At 40.9% G+C, this 21,616-nt stretch overlaps 2 protein-coding genes across 2 annotated transcripts; one reads left to right on the top strand and one right to left on the bottom strand.

Moving 5' to 3' along the window:
* Positions 1 to 822: 822 nt before the first annotated feature.
* LOC143276911 (uncharacterized) lies at positions 823 to 5,889 on the bottom strand. Its single transcript, XM_076581576.1, has 4 exons — positions 5,770 to 5,889; positions 2,896 to 3,003; positions 2,303 to 2,593; positions 823 to 1,765 (listed from the first exon to the last, which is right to left on the bottom strand). Exons 2-4 carry the CDS (start codon positions 2,969 to 2,971, stop codon positions 1,398 to 1,400), a joined length of 735 nt encoding a protein of 244 aa, XP_076437691.1. The 5' UTR covers positions 2,972 to 3,003; positions 5,770 to 5,889; the 3' UTR covers positions 823 to 1,397.
* Positions 5,890 to 9,306: 3,417 nt separating this feature from the next.
* Positions 9,307 to 10,084, top strand: LOC143276858 (uncharacterized). Its single transcript, XM_076581515.1, has 2 exons — positions 9,307 to 9,331; positions 9,371 to 10,084. Exons 1-2 carry the CDS (start codon positions 9,307 to 9,309, stop codon positions 9,958 to 9,960), a joined length of 615 nt encoding a protein of 204 aa, XP_076437630.1. The 3' UTR covers positions 9,961 to 10,084.
* Positions 10,085 to 21,616: the final 11,532 nt, after the last annotated feature.

Raw genomic sequence — 21,616 nt, forward strand, 5'->3', positions numbered from 1 at the left:
GTAGGCGCTATATGAATATCCATTATCAGTCAATATATTGTCAATATGTGTGTGTGTGTGTGTGTGTGTGTGTGTGTGTGTGTGTGTGTGCGTGCGTGTGTGTGTGTGTGTGCGCGCGCGCCTGTATGTGTGTATGTGTGTGCTTTTTTTGAAAAAAATTGAAGATGATTATAGTGCTGGGCTTTGGCTTTGTTGGACCATAATATCGATATTGTCACGTGTTTAAGTGTCCTGCCCAGCCCCATCCACTTCCCCCCTCCTCCCACACCCTTCCACTCAAATCGTGTTTTTGTCTGTGGGAGAGACGTGGGGGGAGATGTCGGGGCTGAGTGAAACAGAGGGGGCAGGGGGGTGAACAATGAAGGAAGGAGAGAGAGAGAGAGAGAGAGAGAGAGAGAGAGAGAGAGAGAGAGAGAGAAATGAGATAGAAAGAGAGAGAGAGAGAGAGAGATAGAAAGAGAGAGGGAGAGAAAGAGAGAGAGAGGAGAGAGAGAGAGGGGGGAGAAAGAGAGATAGAAAGTGAGAGAGGAGAGGAGAGAGAGGGAGAGAAAGAGTGAGAGAGAGAAAGAAAGAAATAGAAAGAGAGGAGAGAAAGGGAGAGAGAAAGAGATAGAGGGATAGGGAGAGAAAGAGTGAAAGAGAGAGGAGAGAGAGACAGGAGAGAGAGAGAGAGAGAGAGACAAAAAAAGAGAGAGAGGGAGAGAACGAGTGAGGGAGAGAGAGAGAGAAAGAGAGATATTCTATAGTGTGTGTGGGTGTGTGCATGCGAGAGAGAGAGAGAGAGAGAGAGAATCAGCAATGAAATAACAAAAATATAGTATGTCACATTTCTCTGTCCATTCTTTATTATTTACAGCCACATTTTTGATGAAAATATGAACATTTATAAGGAACACAAAACTTGTTTTCTTTCAAATTATCAGGGACAATGGGCGTAATAGAAGATGACACATCTTAATGGCTGAGCATGGAAAACACTGAAAAACTAGAGTATGATTTGAGAGAAAGACGTCATTATCTTGACCAGTGTTCATCAACATGTTAACTTAAAACATAGTGAAGAAGCAAGTGAATAGAAAAACAGACGACACTCGCGTATTAAGCGAACCAAACCATACGTTCCCACACAGTACTGTATAAAAATCATAGCAGGAAGCGTAAATAACAACATTTCGTCAACAGAAAAAAACATCTTATTAAAATACCAAAACAATTCTCTTAAAAATAAATCACGAAAACAAAAATCCAGCAAAGTTTAATGAAGGAAAACACTCGACCGCTGCAATAAACAAAGAGAGATGCCCCGACTACATTGGAATTAAAGTGGACACCTAGCTCAGGAAAGTGGAGAGAGACCCTCTTCTCTCCCCCATGATTCCCCCACCCTCTCTCTCTGTCTACGAGGGATAAAACCGGACACGCACGTTGCACAGACCCCTGCCATTCCTGTAGGAGCCGGCCACCACCCGGTTCATACCCAGGTACACGTCACGGTTCACCCCACCGGGGGAGCTGTCGCTCTGGCCGTTGAGGCCGAAGAGCTTGTAAGAGTTGATGTACAGGTAGTGGTCACCGTTGTCGGCCGTGGCCAGCTCGTCGGCGATGCTGAGGGTGAGGGTGGTGTAGGGCTGCACGCCCACGTAGTCAGGCCGGCTGTGGAGCAGGCCGTAGGTTCCACCGGCAGGGTTGTCTCTGCCGTAGAAGTAGATCCTGTTGTTGATGGAGTGCACCTCGGCGTCGTAATCTTGGGTGAAACCGTCTCCAGCTGTGTGGGAAACGTACAAGTCAGTGATTACAGGCCAGTGTGATTTTCACAAGGGTTATGGGTTGGACCTTTGTTTAACTCTCTCCATACGAACGGCGAAAGAGACGACGTTAACAGCGTTTCACCCCAATTATCACCATCAAAATATTGCAAGCTGAAGGCTCTTATACTGAAGAGGTGAATATTAACAAAGAATACAACAATTCTGACGACGGAAGCTAAAGGTTGGGTCATTGAGACACCCACTGGACATCCGAGGGGTCTGTGTAGAGGAGAAGAGAGGACTGGCCGTACTGAGTGAGTTAAAGCATCCATGCTACTTCAGAAAAGTGCACTATACAAACTGTTGCCATTGAAATTGTTAGAATGTTTCAAATAGGAGTTGGTTATTCGAAAGTTTTCTCCAAATGATGTCTCAAGCATCTCAGACATAACAGGTTGGACGTGAACACGATTTTATCGCTAAACACATATCTTCCACCTTCTCTCTCTCTCTCTCTCTCACACACACACACACACACACACACACGACCGTACCATATCCGTTATTTGACACAGAATCGCCCACATTGAAGGTCCAGCCATGTGAGTACTCGAATGTCATGTTGATTTCCGCGCGCCTGCGCGTGGGGCCAAAGGTCAGCTTCAGCACCCCCTGGCGGTCGCACGCGCACTTCTGTTGATTGGGTGTTAGTCGGGAGTGCCACGTGACGCCAGCGGGAAGTGGAGAACTGTATCCTGACCTCAAATCCACGTTGAGGACTGTCGTTGTCAGCTGCGGGCCTTGTATTTTATCAGCTTGGAAAAGGATGCGGTTAATGTCCAACGCTGTGACAAAAGAGAGAGAGAGAGAGGGGGGGGGGGGGGTTCTTTGATCATATTTATGCTGATCATTAGTCCTGAAAAAGGCATATTTTGTGTGTGTGTGTTTTTTTGTGTTTTTTTTTTATAAGAAGGAACTAAAAACAAATGGTAGAACCATGTCCCCAGATAGTTCGATGATGATGGCGATGATGCATGGTGATACAGGGAGAGGAAACACAGGAGACTCAGTCAGTTCAGAGAGTGTCAGGTCAGCAGAGAAACAGAGAGACAGCACGCAGACAGACAGACACAGGTGTGCTCATTGCCTGGACGTTGAGCCAGCGATGTGCAGAAGGCGGCCATCAGGCACAAGGTCATGGTTTGCGCAGCGTACGCTGTCATCGCTCCGTGTCGGTCAGCAACTGTCACAGTGTCTGAAATGACATGACAAACCACTGTCAGCAACTGTCACAGTGTCTGAAATGACATGACAAACCCCTGTCAGCAACTGTCACAGTGTCTGAAATGACATGACAAACCACTGTCAGCAACTGTCACAGTGTCTGAAATGACATGACAAACCACTGTCAGCAACTGTCACAGTGTCTGAAATGACAGGACAACCCACTGTCACAATGTCTGAAACGACATGACAAATCACTGTCAGCACTGACAGTTTCTGTAATGACAAACCACTGTCACCACTGACACAGTGTCTGAAATGGCAAATCACTGTCACCACTGACACAGTGCTTGAAATGACAAATCACTGTCAGTACTGACAAAGATAAAGAACAGAAAAGCCCTGTCATACATGCTGACAGCGTATCGCGAAAGCCCTGACTGCCCGTTATTGTGAACGAAGTCAGAGACAAGAAGGAACAATGAAGACCAGAACACCACATATTAACGTCCTTATTTAGCAAAGTTTGGCATTTCTCATTTTTCATAGTCCCATGTATGAATGTCCTCATTCGAAAAGTTTTTTGGATAATCACATGAAAACTGTAAGGCCATAAACATACTTGATGACAGCCCAAGCGATAACTTTATTGTAAATCTGCTATCTAGCAACAGCGAAGTTGTATCAAAGTGTTGCCAAATTCATTGCAGAAGCAATGAATATAAGAAAAAGGATCATTAACCAACTGCCGATTTCAAGGTGATCCGATACACGATATTGGTGTGTGTGTGTGTGTGTGTGTGTGTGTGTGAGAGAGAGAGAGAGAGAGAGAGAGAGAGAGAGAGAGAGAGAATCATTAGAATGGTATTTTGTTTTCATGAAAACAATTGTCATTCCCCCTTGTCTAGAGGGCTTTTATGCTAAACGGACAATGAAACATGTCAGTGTCAGTCTCTCTCTCTCTCTCTCTCTCTCGTGCACACACATGCAAGTGCAAACATACATGCGTGCACTCACACAAATGTACGTGCGCACGCTGTTTCTAAAAAGCAGAAGAGCATGCTGTTATTTTCGTTGAAAACGTTTCTGAATTCGACCATAATACAGTACCCCACTCGTTATGGGATATCCTTCCTCAATTCAGTTCTACATTCTGGAGTTGTTCTTTTTCCTCCACTTCGCCTGGCCAACCTCTTTTTCCTTGTTCAGCCCCATTCACATGTAATATGCAGCTTCTGTTCAAACGTGTGTGTGTGTGTGTGTGTGTGTGTGTGTGTGTGCAGTGCGTGCATGTGAGTATGCACAAGTTTTTTATTTTTTGTCGTTTTTTTTAAAAAAATATTGATATGCACTTGTATGTATCCTAATTTCTACTGTATCTGTGTTTGTGTATTATTTTCGATTTATGTTCGTATCTTGTTATGTACTATCCCCTCCCACACCTAACCCTAATATTCCTTGTGACCCCGGTACACTTTGTACTAAAGACATATTCTATTCTAAACTTGAACGACATGTGAGGTGACACCCATCTCCCCCACCCCCACCCCACATTCTCTCTGTCAACAAAGGAGAGAGAGAAAAAAAAAATGTGTTACAAAGGTGAAAGTGGGGAAAAACCGACAGGGGTATGATAATGCTATGGAATACGATACAACACAACTGCAGTTGTTTTTTTTTCTTGAATTCAAGTCTAAAACCTCGTCAGTTGACTGTCTCAGACTTTAGTCCGATTCGCAGACCAATTCTGAGCTTAGCTCTCAGACTATTATCAAATTCATTACGGACCAAGTATTGTTCTAATATCAAGTGTATATGCTTTAATAACCTGACAATTGAGCATATAATTTTTCACTGTAGCTTGATGAAGCCTTTTGTACACGAAAGTGTGTCTTCACAAGTGACTGAGAACGTTGATGTTTTTGACTTTTTCCATTCATTATCAGTTGTTTCGCTTGTCAGTTTAACGACTTCTCTTTTACGAAGTCCTTTAAGTAATTTCCTGTAACTGTATTTAGAGGGGTTTTTTTTGTTTGTTTGTTTGTTTCTTTGTTTTGTTTTTCTTTCAAATTTCACCCACATTTTTACCCTCATTTGCCCAGTTTCCCCAAACCCTCCATTCATCCACATCTCCCACCCCTTCTAACCGATAATACTCAGATGTATTCATAAATACTTTTACAAAATGTCTTCAATCACCGATATGTGTGACGGGACATTAAACAAAAATTCCTTCCTTCCTTTTTTTTTTTTGGGGGGGGGGGGGGGGGGTTGTTTGTTTTGGGTTGTTGTTGTTTTTTAATTCAATACAGCAGAAATGCATGCTGACATTTTTCATTCCACCTTCGGAAACCACAATATTATTGTGTTGTTATTTTTTCGTAGTCCCCTCCTCCCTCCCCTTCCTTCCCCCACATTGATGTGAATTGTTAGCAGCATTCTCAGCCCCTGTGGTAAGGAGGTACAGAGCAATATGAACACCCGTTATTGTTAATATCATCTTTAGTAACAACGTTACAGGCCTCAGTAAATTATAACAGGTATTGACGGAGCACCAAACATAACATCTTTTTTTTTTTTTTTTTTTTTTTTTTCCTAAACTGACACACAGCAGAAAACGGTACTTGCAATGACTGAATCAACTTTAACGATTTAAAAATTAGTTTTTATATAAATTCAGTAACACGGCGATTAACACATTTACAACAGATGAACTATCAGAAACTCACCAAGCAGTTGAACTGCACACAAGACACCACCACCACCAACAACTACTACTACCCAACAAACACTATACCTGAAATGCAGGGACCTCAAAACAGCCGAACCAAGACATGCAATGCACTGCCCGTGACAATACTAAAAGATCCACGCACTGCAGAACCCAAACACTTCCTGATCCATTGCCGACACCTGCATTGGTTGGTTTGCCGAAGATCACGTGATAATTGTACCGTCCACCCCCCCCCCCCCCCGCCCCCCTCCCCCGGCGGTGTTTCATATGTTGTCACTGTGCCCTCAGTGCATATTTTATCGCGCTTTCAATAATGAGTTTTGAAAGTTAAGGTCTGGAATAACAAAAGCAGCACCAGCTCTATTATTTACAACAGAGCCGTATGTATATATATATATATATATATATATATATATATATATATATATATATATATATATGTGTGTGTGTGTGTGTGTGTGTGTGTGTGTGTGTGTGTGTGTGTGTGTGTGTATACATATATATATATATATATCTCTGTGTGTGCGTGTGTGTGTGCGTGTGCGTGTGTATGTGTGTGTGTGTTTATTTGAGTGTGTGTGTTTATTTTGAGTGTGTGTGTTAGTGTGTTAGTGTGTTAATGTGTGTGTGTGTGTGTGTGTGTGTGTGTAGTATTTGTATGTGTGTGTGCGGCATGTGTGTGTGTGAGTGTGTGTATGTCTTCAGCGCATGTGTGAGTGACAAAGAAATGTGACACCTTCAATGTAAAACAAACACCTGCACCTGCGCCGGCGACAATTGTGCCGCACTGAATATCCCCCGTCCACACCTCTCGCTCTCTTATGCATTATCCAGCCAGAAAAGCTTGCATTCATTTTTTTTCCCGACTGAATGGTGTGTGAAATAAAATAAAATAAGAAGAGTATCTTGCAGTCGTTCAACAAGGGAACACGTTATTGCGTGAATTTGAAATGGATCAAGCAAGCAACAGGCTCTTTATCTGAGCACAATTTGTTGTGTTTATTTTGAAATCGTTTGTGGAGGGTTGTTCTCTGTGTGTTCAACTGTGACACAAAGTCTCTCATGTTCCTGATGCACGTAAGCATGGATGCTTGCATGCACGTCCGCGCGTACACACACACACACACACACACATACACACACACACACATTCACACACACATGCATGTGTGTATGCATTCATGTATACGCAGCTTTACGTACATGTTATACGGAAAGAATAGGAGAATGAACGATGAAATGAATAAGATAATGAAAACCACCTGTCTGTTTGCTGTGGTGAAAGTGTATGGCCAAGCTTCACTTCATAAAATCAATTGCAATTGTTTGTTACATAGACGAAGTAGTACCAGTCGTGCTGACATCAACTGCTTTCAGCCGGCGTTGGGTTTCGGCTCTTTGTATTGATTAACTGATATAGATACTTACATAGCGCCTGTCCTCGGTCGGAGACCAAGCTCTAAGCGCTTTCCAAACACAGCATCGTTTGCACAACAAGGCTGCCTACCTGGGTAGAACCAACTGACGGCTGCCACTTGGCGCTCATCATTCGTTTCCTGTGTTATACAATTAGATTTCAGGCATGCACACATACACACTCAGACAGATATGCAACATGTTACGTGTATGACCATTTTGTTTATTTACCCCGCCACGTAGGCAGCCATACTCCGTTTTTGGGGGGTGTGCATGCTGGGTATATTCTTGTTTCCATAAACCCACCGAACGCTGACATGGATTACAGGATCTTAAACGTGCGTATTTGATCTTCTGCGCGCGTATACACACGAAGGGGGTTCAGGCACTAGCACGTCTGCGACAAATGTTGACCTGGGGGATCGGAAAAATCTCCATCCTTTACCCACATGGTATCGTCACCTAGATTCGAACCCGGGACCCTGTTTATGAGTTCCAACACAAGAGAAGACAAGACATGTTCATTTCAGGAAACCCCGAGAGGGTACAATCACTGGGTGACTGGAAAGCGAATGGGCTGTGGGTGTCTTTCTAGTTTGTTGTTTGCGTTATGCCCTGTTGTGAAATTAGTTTCGCTAGCACACGTTGCTCCTCGAGAGAGCCTCTCAGCAAATCAACAGGCTCGCATTGCTCTGTGTGTGTGTGTGTGTGTGTGTGTGTGTGTGTGTGTGTGTGTGTGTGTGTGTGTGTGTGTGTGTGTGTGTGTGTGTGTGTGTGTGTGTGTGTGTGTGTGTGTGTGTGTGTGGGTGTGTGTTCGTTCTTTAGCTTTACGTCTTTTCACTGTAAGTGATAATAGACGAGGGTAGGAAAAAATAGAGGGGGGAAAGAAATTACTGTGTACGCATGCTAGTAAGTGAAAGTGTGTGTGCGTGCGTGTTTGCGCGTAGGTGCGCGCGCGCGCGTGTGTGTGTGTGCGTTACATATATAGAAAATGATTGATTTAAGTTTTGCTTTAAAAAAAAAAAAAGCATAACAATATAACGTGTGTGTGTGTGTGTGTGCGCGCGCGCGCGTGCGTGTGTGCGTGTGCGTGTCTGTACGCGCTCGTGTAAAAATTAATGTACCTTTTTTCTGTTCTTTTTTTTCATCGTTTCTTTTCTTGCTTTTTCACTTTTTAGTGGAGACCTCTGTACTCAACACCATCTCTCGTTCTTTCTTTTTCGTCTCGATCCTTTCCTTTCTTCTTCCTCTCTTTCTGTCTATTTCTTTCCTTGCAAATAAATTTTTCTACATTTCAATATAATCATTTTAGTTTTTATCTATCCTTTTATTAGCGCACGAATGACCACTATCAAATGATAACTCCCCGCCCAAAATAAGACATTTAAATACTCAATACCATAACTACACATTAAGAAAGCTTAAATGTGTTCCAAACTGCAAATGATATTTAGATAAACAACTTTTGCAACTTACTGATAGCAAAACACTTTTCTGCTTCCTTTGAACATTTAAAAAAAAATTGAAAACCGACTTTGGAAATAAATATTTTTAGGCACGTACTTGTTTTCCCCATTTTGAATCAAAGCCTAGTGTAGGGTAAATGTTTTGTAAAACATACATCGCAGTTCACCTAGCCTTCATTCTAAGGTTACAAACCTTGGCAATATTCACACCTTTCAAATATCAATGCATTTCAGAGGGGGGGTATAAAATGGCCCAGAGGATATAAACTGGCCTGGGCCAAAGTGTACCCCGGGTAGAAAGTAGCCTAGGCTAGTTATGCCCGGGGTATATTATGGCCCTGGCCAGTTTATACAGCAGGAGTATTATTTGGACTTGGCCAGTTGAACGGGGGGGTATGTTCTGGACAGGGTAGAGTCTGGCCTGTTACACCGGGACCCCATTCTTGCAGACGTGTTGCAGGACATCTTCAAAGTTTCCCGTTGAGTGACGCAGTACCAGCTGGGAATACGCGTTGCCAGATGAGGAGTGCTCATTTTCTTTTGGAAGCCTCGACTGAGGTTTTATCATTTTAAGTTTTTGATTGTTTCGCTCTGTTTCGCCGCGTTTATATTAATTTTGATAACAAAAAAAGACATGCTGGTCAGTTCTACACTGATTCCTCGTTGATTCGACATACGATTCGTGAAGTTCAATGTGTTTTTTTCAAGGATAACGGCAATGTTCGAGGTTAACGGCACCACAAGTGAGTGAGTGAGTAAGTTAGTGAGTATAAGAGTAACAGGATCCTCCACGTCCTGTTGCGGAACCCAAGCCTACAATTCCAGATCCCACATCTGTTGTGCCGGACAACTCCAGTTTAAAGGATCCTCCACGTCCTGTTGCGGAACCCAAGCCTACAATTCCAGATCCCACATCTGTTGTGCCGGACAACTCCAGTTTAAAGGATCCTCCACGTCCTGTTGCGGAACCCAAGCCTACAATTCCAGATCCCACATCTGTTGTGCCGGACAACTCCAGTTTAAAGGATCCTCCACGTCCTGTTGCGGAACCCAAGCCTACAATTCCAGATCCCACATCTGTTGTGCCGGACAACTCCAGTTTAAAGGATCCTCCACGTCCTGTTGTGGAACCCAAGCCTACAATTCCAGATCCCACATCTGTTGTGCCGGACAACTCCAGTTTAAAGGATCCTCCACGTCCTGTTGTGGAACCCAAGCCTACAATTCCAGATCCCACATCTGTTGTGCCGGACAACTCCAGTTTAAAGGATCCTCCACGTCCTGTTGTGGAACCCAAGCCTACAATTCCAGATCCCACATCTGTTGCCGTGGTCGTATTTCTTTCAGAGGATTATACAATTCTTGTGGTTAAGGAGAATCAGGGAAAGTGAATTAGACACTGTTTTTGTTTGCCAGCACTGTTAACATTGTTCACCCATTCATTTTGCAAACAAAACACCTTGATTCTTTATTCGGTAGCTTCATGCCTGTGTCCAGTCAGTTGGCGAATGGTGACGACAGTTCTAATTACTTTGTCCATGCTCTTCTTTCTGAAGGCTGACTGGATGACACAGCCTCAGGAAACGAATGACGAGTGCCTAACAGCAGCTCTTAGTGAGCTCTCCACCCTGGTTAGGAAGCCTGTTGCACAAATGACTCTGTGGTTGCAAAGCGCTTAGAGCTTGGTCTTAGTCAAAGGACTGACGATATATAAGTATTCATATCAACCGAGGATTTATAGCCAATCCTGTTTTGACCTTACTGGATTCACTCATGCTAAGAGATTTTGAAATATCCATCACACAATGCACGTTGTGTTTTGCTTGTTTGTTATTCCCACCACTCTTCTGTTCGGTAGTTTGTTGTATTGTGTGGATAGTTAATAATAATTATTATTATATTTATATATAGCGCCGAATCTTGTGCAGAGACAAATCAAAGCGCTTTCGCACCAGTCAATCACAGCATGCGTAACTCTAAAAATGGAAGAAGCATGGAGGGGGGCTATTTTGGCAAGAGGTGGGTTTCAAGACCAGACTTGAAAGAGCTGAGTGTGGAGACCTGACGAAGCGAAAGATGTTCATTCCAACTGCAATGTCCAGAGACAGAAAGAACGGCGGCCAGCAGTCGAGTGTTTGAATCTGGGTATGCGTAAACAGAGTGGATCCGAAGCTGATCGTACAGAGCGAGATGGAGTGTAGAGGTTGACATGAAAAGATAGTTTACAATGACTACATTATGCGTGTGCATTGATTGTGTACACAGGGCTTAAAGAAATACATTTTGCCATTTTCCGTTAGCCATTCTACTCATTGTGTGGATAGGGCTTAAAGAAATATATAATGCCTGTCGAGACCAACACGAAATAACAAGAATCTGAAAATATAAAGATTCTAATACACCAGATTAACAAAAATCGACAAGAACAACTGCTACTACTACTATCATTCCCTGTATATTGAGCAAGGGATCCATTCCGAACAATGCCCTAAACTGTTGGCATGTGGCAAGGAGTCAGAAGGCCCACTGGGAACCACACACACATGCACACACACACACTCACATACACATGTAAATTAGAGTACTGAACCATGTATGCTGGTTTCACACACACGCACACATGTAAATGAGTTTACTGAACCATGTATGTTAAACTCATGCACACATGCACACACGCACATACACACGCATTCAAATGAGAGTACCTAACCATGTATTTTAGTCTGACACACACACACACTCACTCACACTCACATACAGATGTAAATCAGAGTACTGAACCATGTAAGCTGGTCACACACACTGACACACACACATGAACACACCAAGAAAAGAAATCTTTTCTTTAATTTCAAGTCCAGACCATCAAGTTTAGAAATAAATTTGAAATATCTTTTAATCTTTATAATTTTTTTTTAATATTAACAACAATATTCACCACATAACAATGAAACAGTGAAAAGAATTGCCTTGCATCCACTTTTTTTTCATAACAGAAAGAAGAAAAAAATCACCCATAAGAATAAAGATATAATCACACACATCAAATATATATATATATATATATATAAGGTTTGGTTGTTGGTTTGTGCCCATGCATGCATGCATGCGTCTAATCTGCGAGTGTGTGCGCATTTGTACATTGATACCAACAAAATGCCTGCATGCAATTGGGTATGTAGATGCACACTGTGTGTGTGTATGTGCGTGCATGTATGTGCACAGGATTACATAATCGTGTTTGTGTGTTTGCATGTGTATGTGTACATGCACAGTTATGTGCATACAATACATGTATGTGTATAAGTAATCGTGAATGTGTGTTAGTGTGTATTATTGTGTGTGTGTGTGTGTGTGTAGGTGTGTGTGTGTGCACACGCACATGTGTGTTCGGGTATGTGTGTATGTGAGTGTACATCACAGATATATGTGTGTGTGTGTGTGTGTGTGTGTGTGTGTGTGTGTGTGCCATGTACAGCTTTGTGTTTGAAAGCTTCATACTTCATACATGACATCAACATATAAAAAAAAAAAATCAAAAAAAAAATCACACACACACACACACACACAAAAACCCCAAATCAACCAACAAAACAAAAACCAACATTCCAAAAGACAGAGCAAACATCAAAGCTTTCTGCAAACATCAAAGCTTTCTCACAAAAGACAGAGCAAACATCAAAGCTTTCTGCAAACATCAAAGCTTTCTCACAAAAGACAGAGCAAACATCAAAGCTTTCTGCAAACATCAAAGCTTTCTCACAAAAGGCAGAGCAAACATGAAAGCTTTCTCACAAAAGACAGAGCAAACATCAAAGCTTTCTGCAAACATCAAAGCTTTCTCACAAAAGACAGAGCAAACATCAAAGCTTTCTCACAAAAGACAGAGCAAACATCAAAGCTTTCTGCAAACATCAAAGCTTTCTCACAAAAGACAGAGCAAACATCAAAGCTTTCTGCAAACATCAAAGCTTTCTCACAAAAGACAGAGCAAACATCAAAGCTTTTGTCACAAAAGACAGAGCAAAGCATCAAAGTTTTCTCACAAAAGACACAGCCAACATCAAATCTTTCTCACAAAAGACAGAGCAAACATCAAAGCTTTCTCACAAAAGACAGAGCAAACATCAAAGCTTTTGTCACAAAAGACAGAGCAAACATAAGAGCTTTCTCACAAAAGACAGAGCAAAACATCAAAGTTTTCTCACAAAAGACACAGCCAACATCAAATCTTTCTCACAAAAGACAGAGCAAACATCAAAGCTTTCTCACAAAAGACAGAGCAAACATCAAAGCTTTCTCACAAAAGACAGAGCCAGCATCAAAGTTTTCTCACAAAAGACAGAGCAAAACATCAAAGCTTTCTCACAAAAGACAGAGCAAACATCAAAGCTTTTGTCACAAAAGACAGAGCAAACATCAAAGGTTTCTCACAAAAGACAGAGCCAACATCAAAGTTTTCTCACAAAAGACAGAGCAAACATCAAAGCTTTCTCACAAAAGACAAAGCAAACATCAAAGCTTTCTGCAAACATCAAAGCTTTCTCACAAAAGACAGAGCAAACATCAAAGCTTTCTCACAAAAGACAGAGCAAACATCAAAGCTTTCTGCAAACATCAAAGCTTTCTCACAAAAGACAGAGCCAACATCAAAGCTTTCTCACAAAAGACAGAGCAAACATCAAAGCTTTCTGCAGACATCAAAGCTTTCTCACAAAAGACAGAGCAAACATCAAAGCTTTCTACAAACATCAAAGCTTTCTCACAAAAGACAGAGCAAACATCAAAGGTTTCTCACAAAAGACAGAGCAAACATCAAAGCTTCCTCACAAAAGACAGAGCCAACATAAGAGCTTTCTCACAAAAGACAGAGCAAACATCAAAGCTTTCTCACAAAAGACAGAGCAAACATCAAAGAGCAAACATCAAAGCTTTCTCACAAAAGACAGAGCAAACATCAAAGCTTTTGTCACAAAAGACAGAGCAAACATAAGAGCTTTCTCACAAAAGACAGAGCAAAACATCAAAGTTTTCTCACAAAAGACACAGCCAACATTAAATCTTTCTCACAAAAGACAGAGCCAACATCAAAGCTTTCTCACAAAAGACACAGCCAACATTAAATCTTTCTCACAAAAGACAGAGCCAACATCAAAGCTTTCTCACAAAAGACAGAGCAAACATCAAAGCTTTTCTCACAAAAGACACAGCCAACATCAAATCTTTCTCACAAAAGACAGAGCCAACATCAAAGCTTTCTCACAAAAGACAGAGCAAAACATCAAAGGTTTCTCACAAAAGACAGAGCAAACATAAGAGCTTTCTCACAAAAGACAGAGCAAACATCAAAGCTTTCTCACAAAAGACAAAGCAAACATCAAAGCTTTCTCACAAAAGACAGAGCAAACATCAAAGCTTTCTCACAAAAGACAGAGCAAACATCAAAGCTTTCTCACAAAAGACAGAGCAAACATCAAAGCTTTCTGCAAACATCAAAGCTTTCTCACAAAAGACAGAGCAAACATCAAAGCTTTCTGCAAACATCAAAGCTTTCTCACAAAAGACAGAGCAAACATCAAAGCTTTTGTCACAAAAGACAGAGCAAACATAAGAGCTTTCTCACAAAAGACAGAGCAAAACATCAAAGTTTTCTCACAAAAGACACAGCCAACATCAAATCTTTCTCACAAAAGACACAGCCAACATCAAAGCTTTCTCACAAAAGACAGAGCAAAACATCAAAGGTTTCTCACAAAAGACAGAGCAAACATCAAAGCTTTCTGCAAACATCAAAGCTTTCTCACAAAAGACAGAGCAAACATCAAAGCTTTCTGCAAACATCAAAGCTTTCTCACAAAAGACAGAGCAAACATCAAAGCTTTCTCACAAAAGACAGAGCAAACATCAAAGTTTTCTCACAAAAGACAGAGCAAACATCAAAGCTTTCTCACAAAAGACAAAGCAAACATCAAAGCTTTCTCACAAAAGACAGAGCAAACATCAAAGCTTTCTCACAAAAGACAGAGCAAAATCAAAGTTTTCTCACAAAAGACAAAGCAAACACCCTGAGCTTTCTCAAAGTTGAACATAAACACAACAAAATAAATAATAAATAAAAATAAATACAAAGCAAAAGAAACAGCACCTCAGGATTTGTCTTTCACACTTTCTATCACGAAACAGCAAAATCAGTCAGTTAAATCAGTTTAGTTTATGACTTATATCCGAGACAGCGTGAGGGCAAATAAATAATACCACTAATTATATATGCATGTTCATGCAGATCATGTTTGTGTATGCGTGTGTGTATGCGTGTGTGTGTGTTGTGTATCAAAGTGTGTGCATGCATGTATGTGTGCCCGCATGTACGTCTGTATATGTGAGTGAGTGCATGAACAGAGCATGTGTGTGTGTGTGTGTGTGTGTGAGAGAGAGAGAGAGAAAGAGAGAGAGAGAGAGTGTGTGTTTGTGTCTGTCTGCATGTGTGTGTGAGTGTGCATGTGTGTGCGCGCACACGCACACATGCCTGCGCTAACGCATGCCTTAATATGGATTTTTTTTTTTTTTGCTGTTGCCACAACAGATCTTTGCAATAGAGCAAAAGCCAATCTCCTACAGGAGAACATATTTCAACATTATCTGGGAGTGCATTTTCACCCCTGTCTGTATCCACATATATCTTTAAATACCATCATCAAAATGGATTTTATTTCTTCAGTTTCACAATTTTGTCAAAGGTCTCTCAAGTTGTTACTCGTGCTAAAAGCGCATTCTGTGTGTCCTAGGTTTTCGGTTTTAATGTTTAATCTGAAAGACTTGAATCCAGACCATTACTCAAGGTTTTCTGAAGAGGGATAAGATAAGCAAAGGATCCTACTGGTTAATAAAAACATTATAAAAATGAATAACATATTTCTGTGGACAACAACAATTAGAAAAAAAACAACAACACGTCTTTCTGAGTTAGAAAACGATGTGGATAAAATAAGATAAAACAAAATAAGGAAAGAAATTTCAGGATGTATTAACTTGAATATGAAACAATCTGGGTAACAATTTTTTTTTCTCAACAACAGCAAACAAACAAACAAAAAATCATTTAAATGAGGACATGTCCAAGCTGACAAAAGTTTTGAATTATCATTTTTTTAATGACAAAATTTCAAAGATCACAAATCAGTTCACTGATTCTCACGTCAATGAAATTCTCTCAAAACTGTCACTAACAACAACAGCCTATGTAATTATATGTATAATGTATCTATGGTTATAGATATATCTATGTGTAAGTAGACAAAGTAGACACATTAGTAAGTAGACAAAATTTCAGCATTTTTCACACTCACAAAGGTCCCCTTGAGAAGTTTGGAATGTAAGTCATAGAGTATAACATGGAAAGAGAAAAAAGCAAAAGCAAAAAAAAAACAAAAAAAACAACAACAAAAAAACCAGTGAAACATTGTCTCAACTGAAAGTACATTAAGAATTTTGTGAATCACAAGCTGTATGGCAGAAAAGACACACACACACACACACGTAAAAAAAGCTGTAGAAGCTTATTCTTTCACCCTCACACACACACACACACGTACATACACACACACACACATTCACACACACATGCATGTGTGTATGCATTCATTCACACACACATAACACACGAACAACCATGCATTCGCACATACAAACACACACATCTTACACACAAGCATGCAAGCACATGCATACAAAAACACTTTTTCTTAATTTTTCACTATCAGATTAATGCTGTGTTGAGAACACACACACACACACACACACACCAGTACATACACACACATATACACCAAGACACACACACACACACACACACAGAGGAGGGCAGGACATAAAAATGCTGTAGAAGCTTAATCTTTCACCCTCACACAGACACACACACTGTGCACACACACAAATCAATCAGTATACTCAATCACCAACCCTACACCATCCTCCACCCCCGTCCCCCCACTACACACCTCACTCACACACACACACACACACCAAACTCACACACACACACAAACACAGCACGTGCACACACATTCATGTACAAACACACAAATTCACCACCACCACCACCATCACTGTACACATCTCTCTCTGAAACAATATAAAAAAAAAACAAACAAAAAAACCCCCACCCAAAAACAATAACAACAACAAAAAGTTTTCCCAAAACTCCAACTACCAACCCTGTTCTCATCATTCGCCCTAAAAAAAAAAAAAAGGTTGATAACACCCACAACCTCAACAACACCAAACGCCCCACACACAAATTAAAACCTTTAGGAAGAAAAAAAAAAAAAAAACGGCTGCCGGAAAAAGAGGGCGCTAACCAGCAGGACAAAGGGGAAGTTACCTACTTCTGGGAGGTTATCGGCCATAGTTACTTTCGTTTTCTCCGCATAGGCGGGATAGTAGTTTGCACAGGACAGGAATGTCAGACCCCTGCCGGAGTCTGCACTAGTTGGGTCATGGTTAAGTATGTGTAATTTAAAAAAAAAAACAATGGTATTTACAACAATACATTCACACCAACTACACGTTTCGCAATCCCAAAAGGATCACACAAAAATAACACCCAACTCAACAGAAAAAAAAAGGCAAAAAACAAACAAACAAAAACTGACACCCCCCCCCCCCCAAAAAAAAAAAACAACAACAAAAAACCAACAACAACAACAGTGACATCTTTCAATCAGACATAGAAAAACTGAAAAATTGTTCATGTGTCATCAGAAACTTTTGAAAAGTCAATGAAACAAAGATTTTTTTTTTTTCCCCAGAGTTCCAGCTACTACTGAGCAACAATACACAAACGAACAGACTTCACAGATATTCTGTGCTGTATACAGGGTTCCATAAAACTTAAGGACCACTTGCGTACACAGCAACAGCACACAAACAGACCTCATAGATATTCTGTGCTGTATACAGGGTTCCATAAATCTTAAGGACCACTTGTGTACAGAACAACAGCACACAAACAGACCTCACAGATGTTCTGTGCTGTATACAGGGTTCCATAAAACTTAAGGACCATTTATGGACTGGCACAGTTTTCTCTTCTTTGTGGATCAACAGGATGAAATAATGGATGAATTTACGGCAAACAGCTTTTTCATCCAGAAAAAAAAAAAAAAATTTAAACCATTCAAAAGTACGATCCCCCCCCCCTCCCCCCTCCCAAAAATAGTAACTGCACTTTCAAACTCATGATTTCACACTGATCTCAGTTCATCAAGGTTCAACGTTCGAAGGGGGTTAAAATAGTTTGGTTATGATGTGGGTGCACGCGCGCGCGTGCGTGTGTGTGTGCATGCATGTGTGTGTGAGTGTGTGTGTGTGTGCAAGTGTGTGTGTGTGTGTGTGTGTGTGTGTGTGTGTGTTTTCTCTCATATCGGTTTTTCGTGTGGTTTCACTTTCATTTTTATCTCTCTCTTTTTTTTTCTGTCTGTTTCATTCATTCAGTCAATCATTAAGAAAAGAAAAGAAAAGACAATGTTTATCATGTGCCGTATCTACATTCACATATGAATCAACACATACGGAAAAGGCTTTGGTAAGTTCAAGAATTTTGTGGGGACAGGGTTCAACAACAACAACAACAACAATAACGTAGAAGAAGAAGAAGAATGAAAGCAAGAAAAAGGCACTTGCTTGTCCGACGTTCCTGACAGACATAGATCAGAAGAAGCAGCATACAAGACAACCAGTTTCAGTTTCAGTTACAGGTGTCAAAAGCGTGCAGACAGATCATCCATACGTGCTGCACAACATCTGCTTGAAGGCACGCAAGCACACAGACGTCCCTGACCTCCCCCTTCCCCCCCCCCCCCCAAACATACACAGACACAAACAGATACATACACAGACACACACTCACACACACATACACAAACAGATACATATTCACACACACACACACACAGACATACACAGACACATACACACTCAGACACAGACACACACACACACATGCACAGACACAGACAGACACACATTCACACACACACACTCACACACAGACACAAACACACACTCACAACCACACACAGACACACACACATACACAGACACAAACAGATACACATTCACATTCACACACACACACTCACACACAAACAGACACACACAGACACTCACACACACATACACAGACACAAACAGACACACACACACACACTCACACACATACACAGGCACACTCACACACACAGACACACACACACACACACAGACAGACAGACAGACACACACACACACACACACACACACCAGGAGCAGATGCCTGAACTACGCATAAACCAAATGCACTGATCTTGAGAGCTCTTGAGAGCTCACCATTAACTTTACAGCCCTTTGTCTCAAAATGACATTTTTACAGACACGCCCTTGTTTAGGAACACTACACCCTGGGTTTGAGTGAAGATATTTAAATGATAATTGATAGGTGTATGTAAAAATGAGTACTGTGAGACATTCTCCAAACTCTAGCTTGTGTAGTTGTCATGCAAATCAAGAAAATGACGAATGAAAAAAAATTGACACATTTTCAGCTTTCTGAAATAAATTGTAAATGATTTTCTAAAGAATTTGAAACTTTCTCATTGTATTTTATGGCCATATTTCTCCGAGTCCATATCAAGAAATAAGGAATTGGAGCTTTGGATAAGTTGTGGTTCAGTTCTGAAAAATGTTACTAAAAAAAAAAAAAAATGTTCATCATCCAATAACTTCTATTTCTTTTTGTCAGATCTGCTCCCCCCAAAAAATATATTCAGGTGTTACAATAGTGTGTAAAATTATTTCAAGATTGTACCTCAACTCAAAGCTGAGAAACAAAAATAAACATTTTTTTTTTTTTTAGACGCTGTGCACCCCCTTAAGACTTGATTGGCTTAAAATGAAACGAAATCAACAAAACAACAGACAAATAAATAAATAAAATAAATACATACAAATGATATAAATGAAAGATATCTGGAAGGCAAATGACATGAAATAAGATGAGAACAAAAAACAGTCCTGCGACCCACAATTAACACATCACAGACAAGAGAGGCAAGGCCTTCAAGACTCACTTGTGATAAATTAAGTCCCCTAGCATTAATTACAGAGTAATTCCCCTTTTTTACCCGCTGCACCAAAACGTTTGCAAAATAAATAAAAATTCCATGCTTAACAAAAGAAGTTCCTGTTTGAACAAAAAATGATAATAATAACTCCTCTTGTTGTTGGGTCAGAATAAGAGGTCAAAGTGCCAAGTTTAGAGAATACAAAAATATAAATATAACAGTAAATGCAGTTTTGCATATAATTAGGCTTCTTTTTTTAAATTTTTTTGTGCCCATCCCAGAGGTGAAATATTGTTTTAAACAAGATGACTGGAAAGAACTGAATTTGTCCTATTTTGATGCCAAATTTGGTGTCAACTGACAAAGTATTTGCAGAGAAAATGTCAATGTTAAAGTTTACCACGGACACACACACACACGGACACACACACACACACACACAGACAACCGAACACCGGGTTAAAACATAGACTCACTTTGTTTACACAAGTGAGTCAAAAACAACTGAGTTTCAGGTTCAGTTTCTCAAGGAGGCGTCTATGTGTTGGGACAAATCCATATACGCTACACCTCATCTCGCTAGGCAGATATACCTGACAGCAGCATAACGCAGCTTGCTTTGGCCGGCCTTGAGTGCATGCATGCGTATTTGTGTACCTTTCACAGTGGATACCTTCTACAGAATTTTGCCACGGGTCTTCTTCTTCTTCTTCTGCGTCCGTGGGCTGCAACTCCCACGTTCACTCGCATGCACACGAGTGGGATTTTACGTGTATGACCGTTTTTAACCCTGCCATGTAGGCAGCCATACTCCGCTTTCAGGGGTGTGCATGCTGGGTATGTTCCTGTTTCCATAACCCACCGCACGCTGACATGGATTACAGGATCTTTAACGTGCGTATTTGATCTTCTGTTTGCATATACACACGAAGGGGGTTCAGGCACTAGCTTGTCTGCACATATGTTGACCTGGGAGATCGTAAAAATCTCCACCCTTAACCCAACAGGCGCCGTCACCGTGATTCGAACCTGGGACCCTCAGATTGAAAGTCCAACGCTTTAACCACTCGGCTATTGCGCCCGTCTTGCCACGGGTCAACACAATTGATGTCATGGGTTCTTTTCTCAGTGCTACACACACATGCCGCACACGGGACCTCAGTTTATTGTCTCACCCAAGTGACTAGATGCTCAAGTTTTGATTTTCCAGTCGATACAAACTTTGGGAAAAAGGTGAGGGTAGGATTCGAACCCAGACCCTCACGGACATTGTTACTGGCAGATGAGCATCTTAACCATTCCGCCACCTTCCTCCTTGAGACAACAAAGAAAAAACAAAATACAAAATAGAGATCTGAACTCACAGACAACAATGCTGCCAACAGCAATCACCCGTGATCATTTATAATAATTTATATTTGCACTTTTTTTTTTTTCTCGTATGTAGATTGCATCACAATGGTTTCTGTGATCATTACATCAGGGAGGGTGCGCAGTCCTGCTTTTATCGGATTTTCGTTGGAGTTCCCTGTTGGTTTTTTTTAATTTTATTTATTTATTTAGTGAGAACCACATGCGCATGCGCGTCTCCGTTTCCTTTTTTTTTTCCAGGTCACCAAAAGACTAAAAACTTAATCGTGGAAATCGCTGTTCTAACAGAAAAAGGATTTTTAACATTTTCGGTGACAATTTTTTTCAAGTTTACAAGAGGTACTTGGGTTTATAATTACACCCATTATTTGCTCTAGTCTTCAATGTTTACTTTGAGCGTGTTTCTTGTCGTGTATCTGCCATTATGCATTTGAACTGATCCATTTATAAACTGTGCCGAAAAGTTGTCGGAACCACAGGCAGTGCACACCCAGAGAAGCCAGTTCTTCTTCTTCTGCGTTCCCCGTGATCATGGTCTCAGACTTGCAGTCCTATGCT

Source organism: Babylonia areolata, chromosome 33 (assembly GCF_041734735.1).
Source record: "Babylonia areolata isolate BAREFJ2019XMU chromosome 33, ASM4173473v1, whole genome shotgun sequence".
Lineage (NCBI taxonomy): Eukaryota > Metazoa > Mollusca > Gastropoda > Neogastropoda > Buccinidae > Babylonia > Babylonia areolata.

Excerpts from the sequence above, each read along its gene's own strand:
- LOC143276911 (XM_076581576.1), bottom strand. The coding sequence starts at position 2,971 with ATGACAGCGTACGCTGCGCAAACCATGACCTTGTGCCTGATGGCCGCC. Across the intron at positions 2,594-2,895 it reads ATCGCTGGCTCAACGTCCAG|CGTTGGACATTAACCGCATC; the intron begins GCAATGAGCACA and ends CTTTTGTCACAG. Across the intron at positions 1,766-2,302 it reads TGTGTCAAATAACGGATATG|CTGGAGACGGTTTCACCCAA; the intron begins GTACGGTCGTGT and ends TTTCCCACACAG.
- LOC143276858 (XM_076581515.1), top strand. The coding sequence starts at position 9,307 with ATGTTCGAGGTTAACGGCACCACAA. Across the intron at positions 9,332-9,370 it reads CGAGGTTAACGGCACCACAA|GATCCTCCACGTCCTGTTGC; the intron begins GTGAGTGAGTGA and ends TAAGAGTAACAG.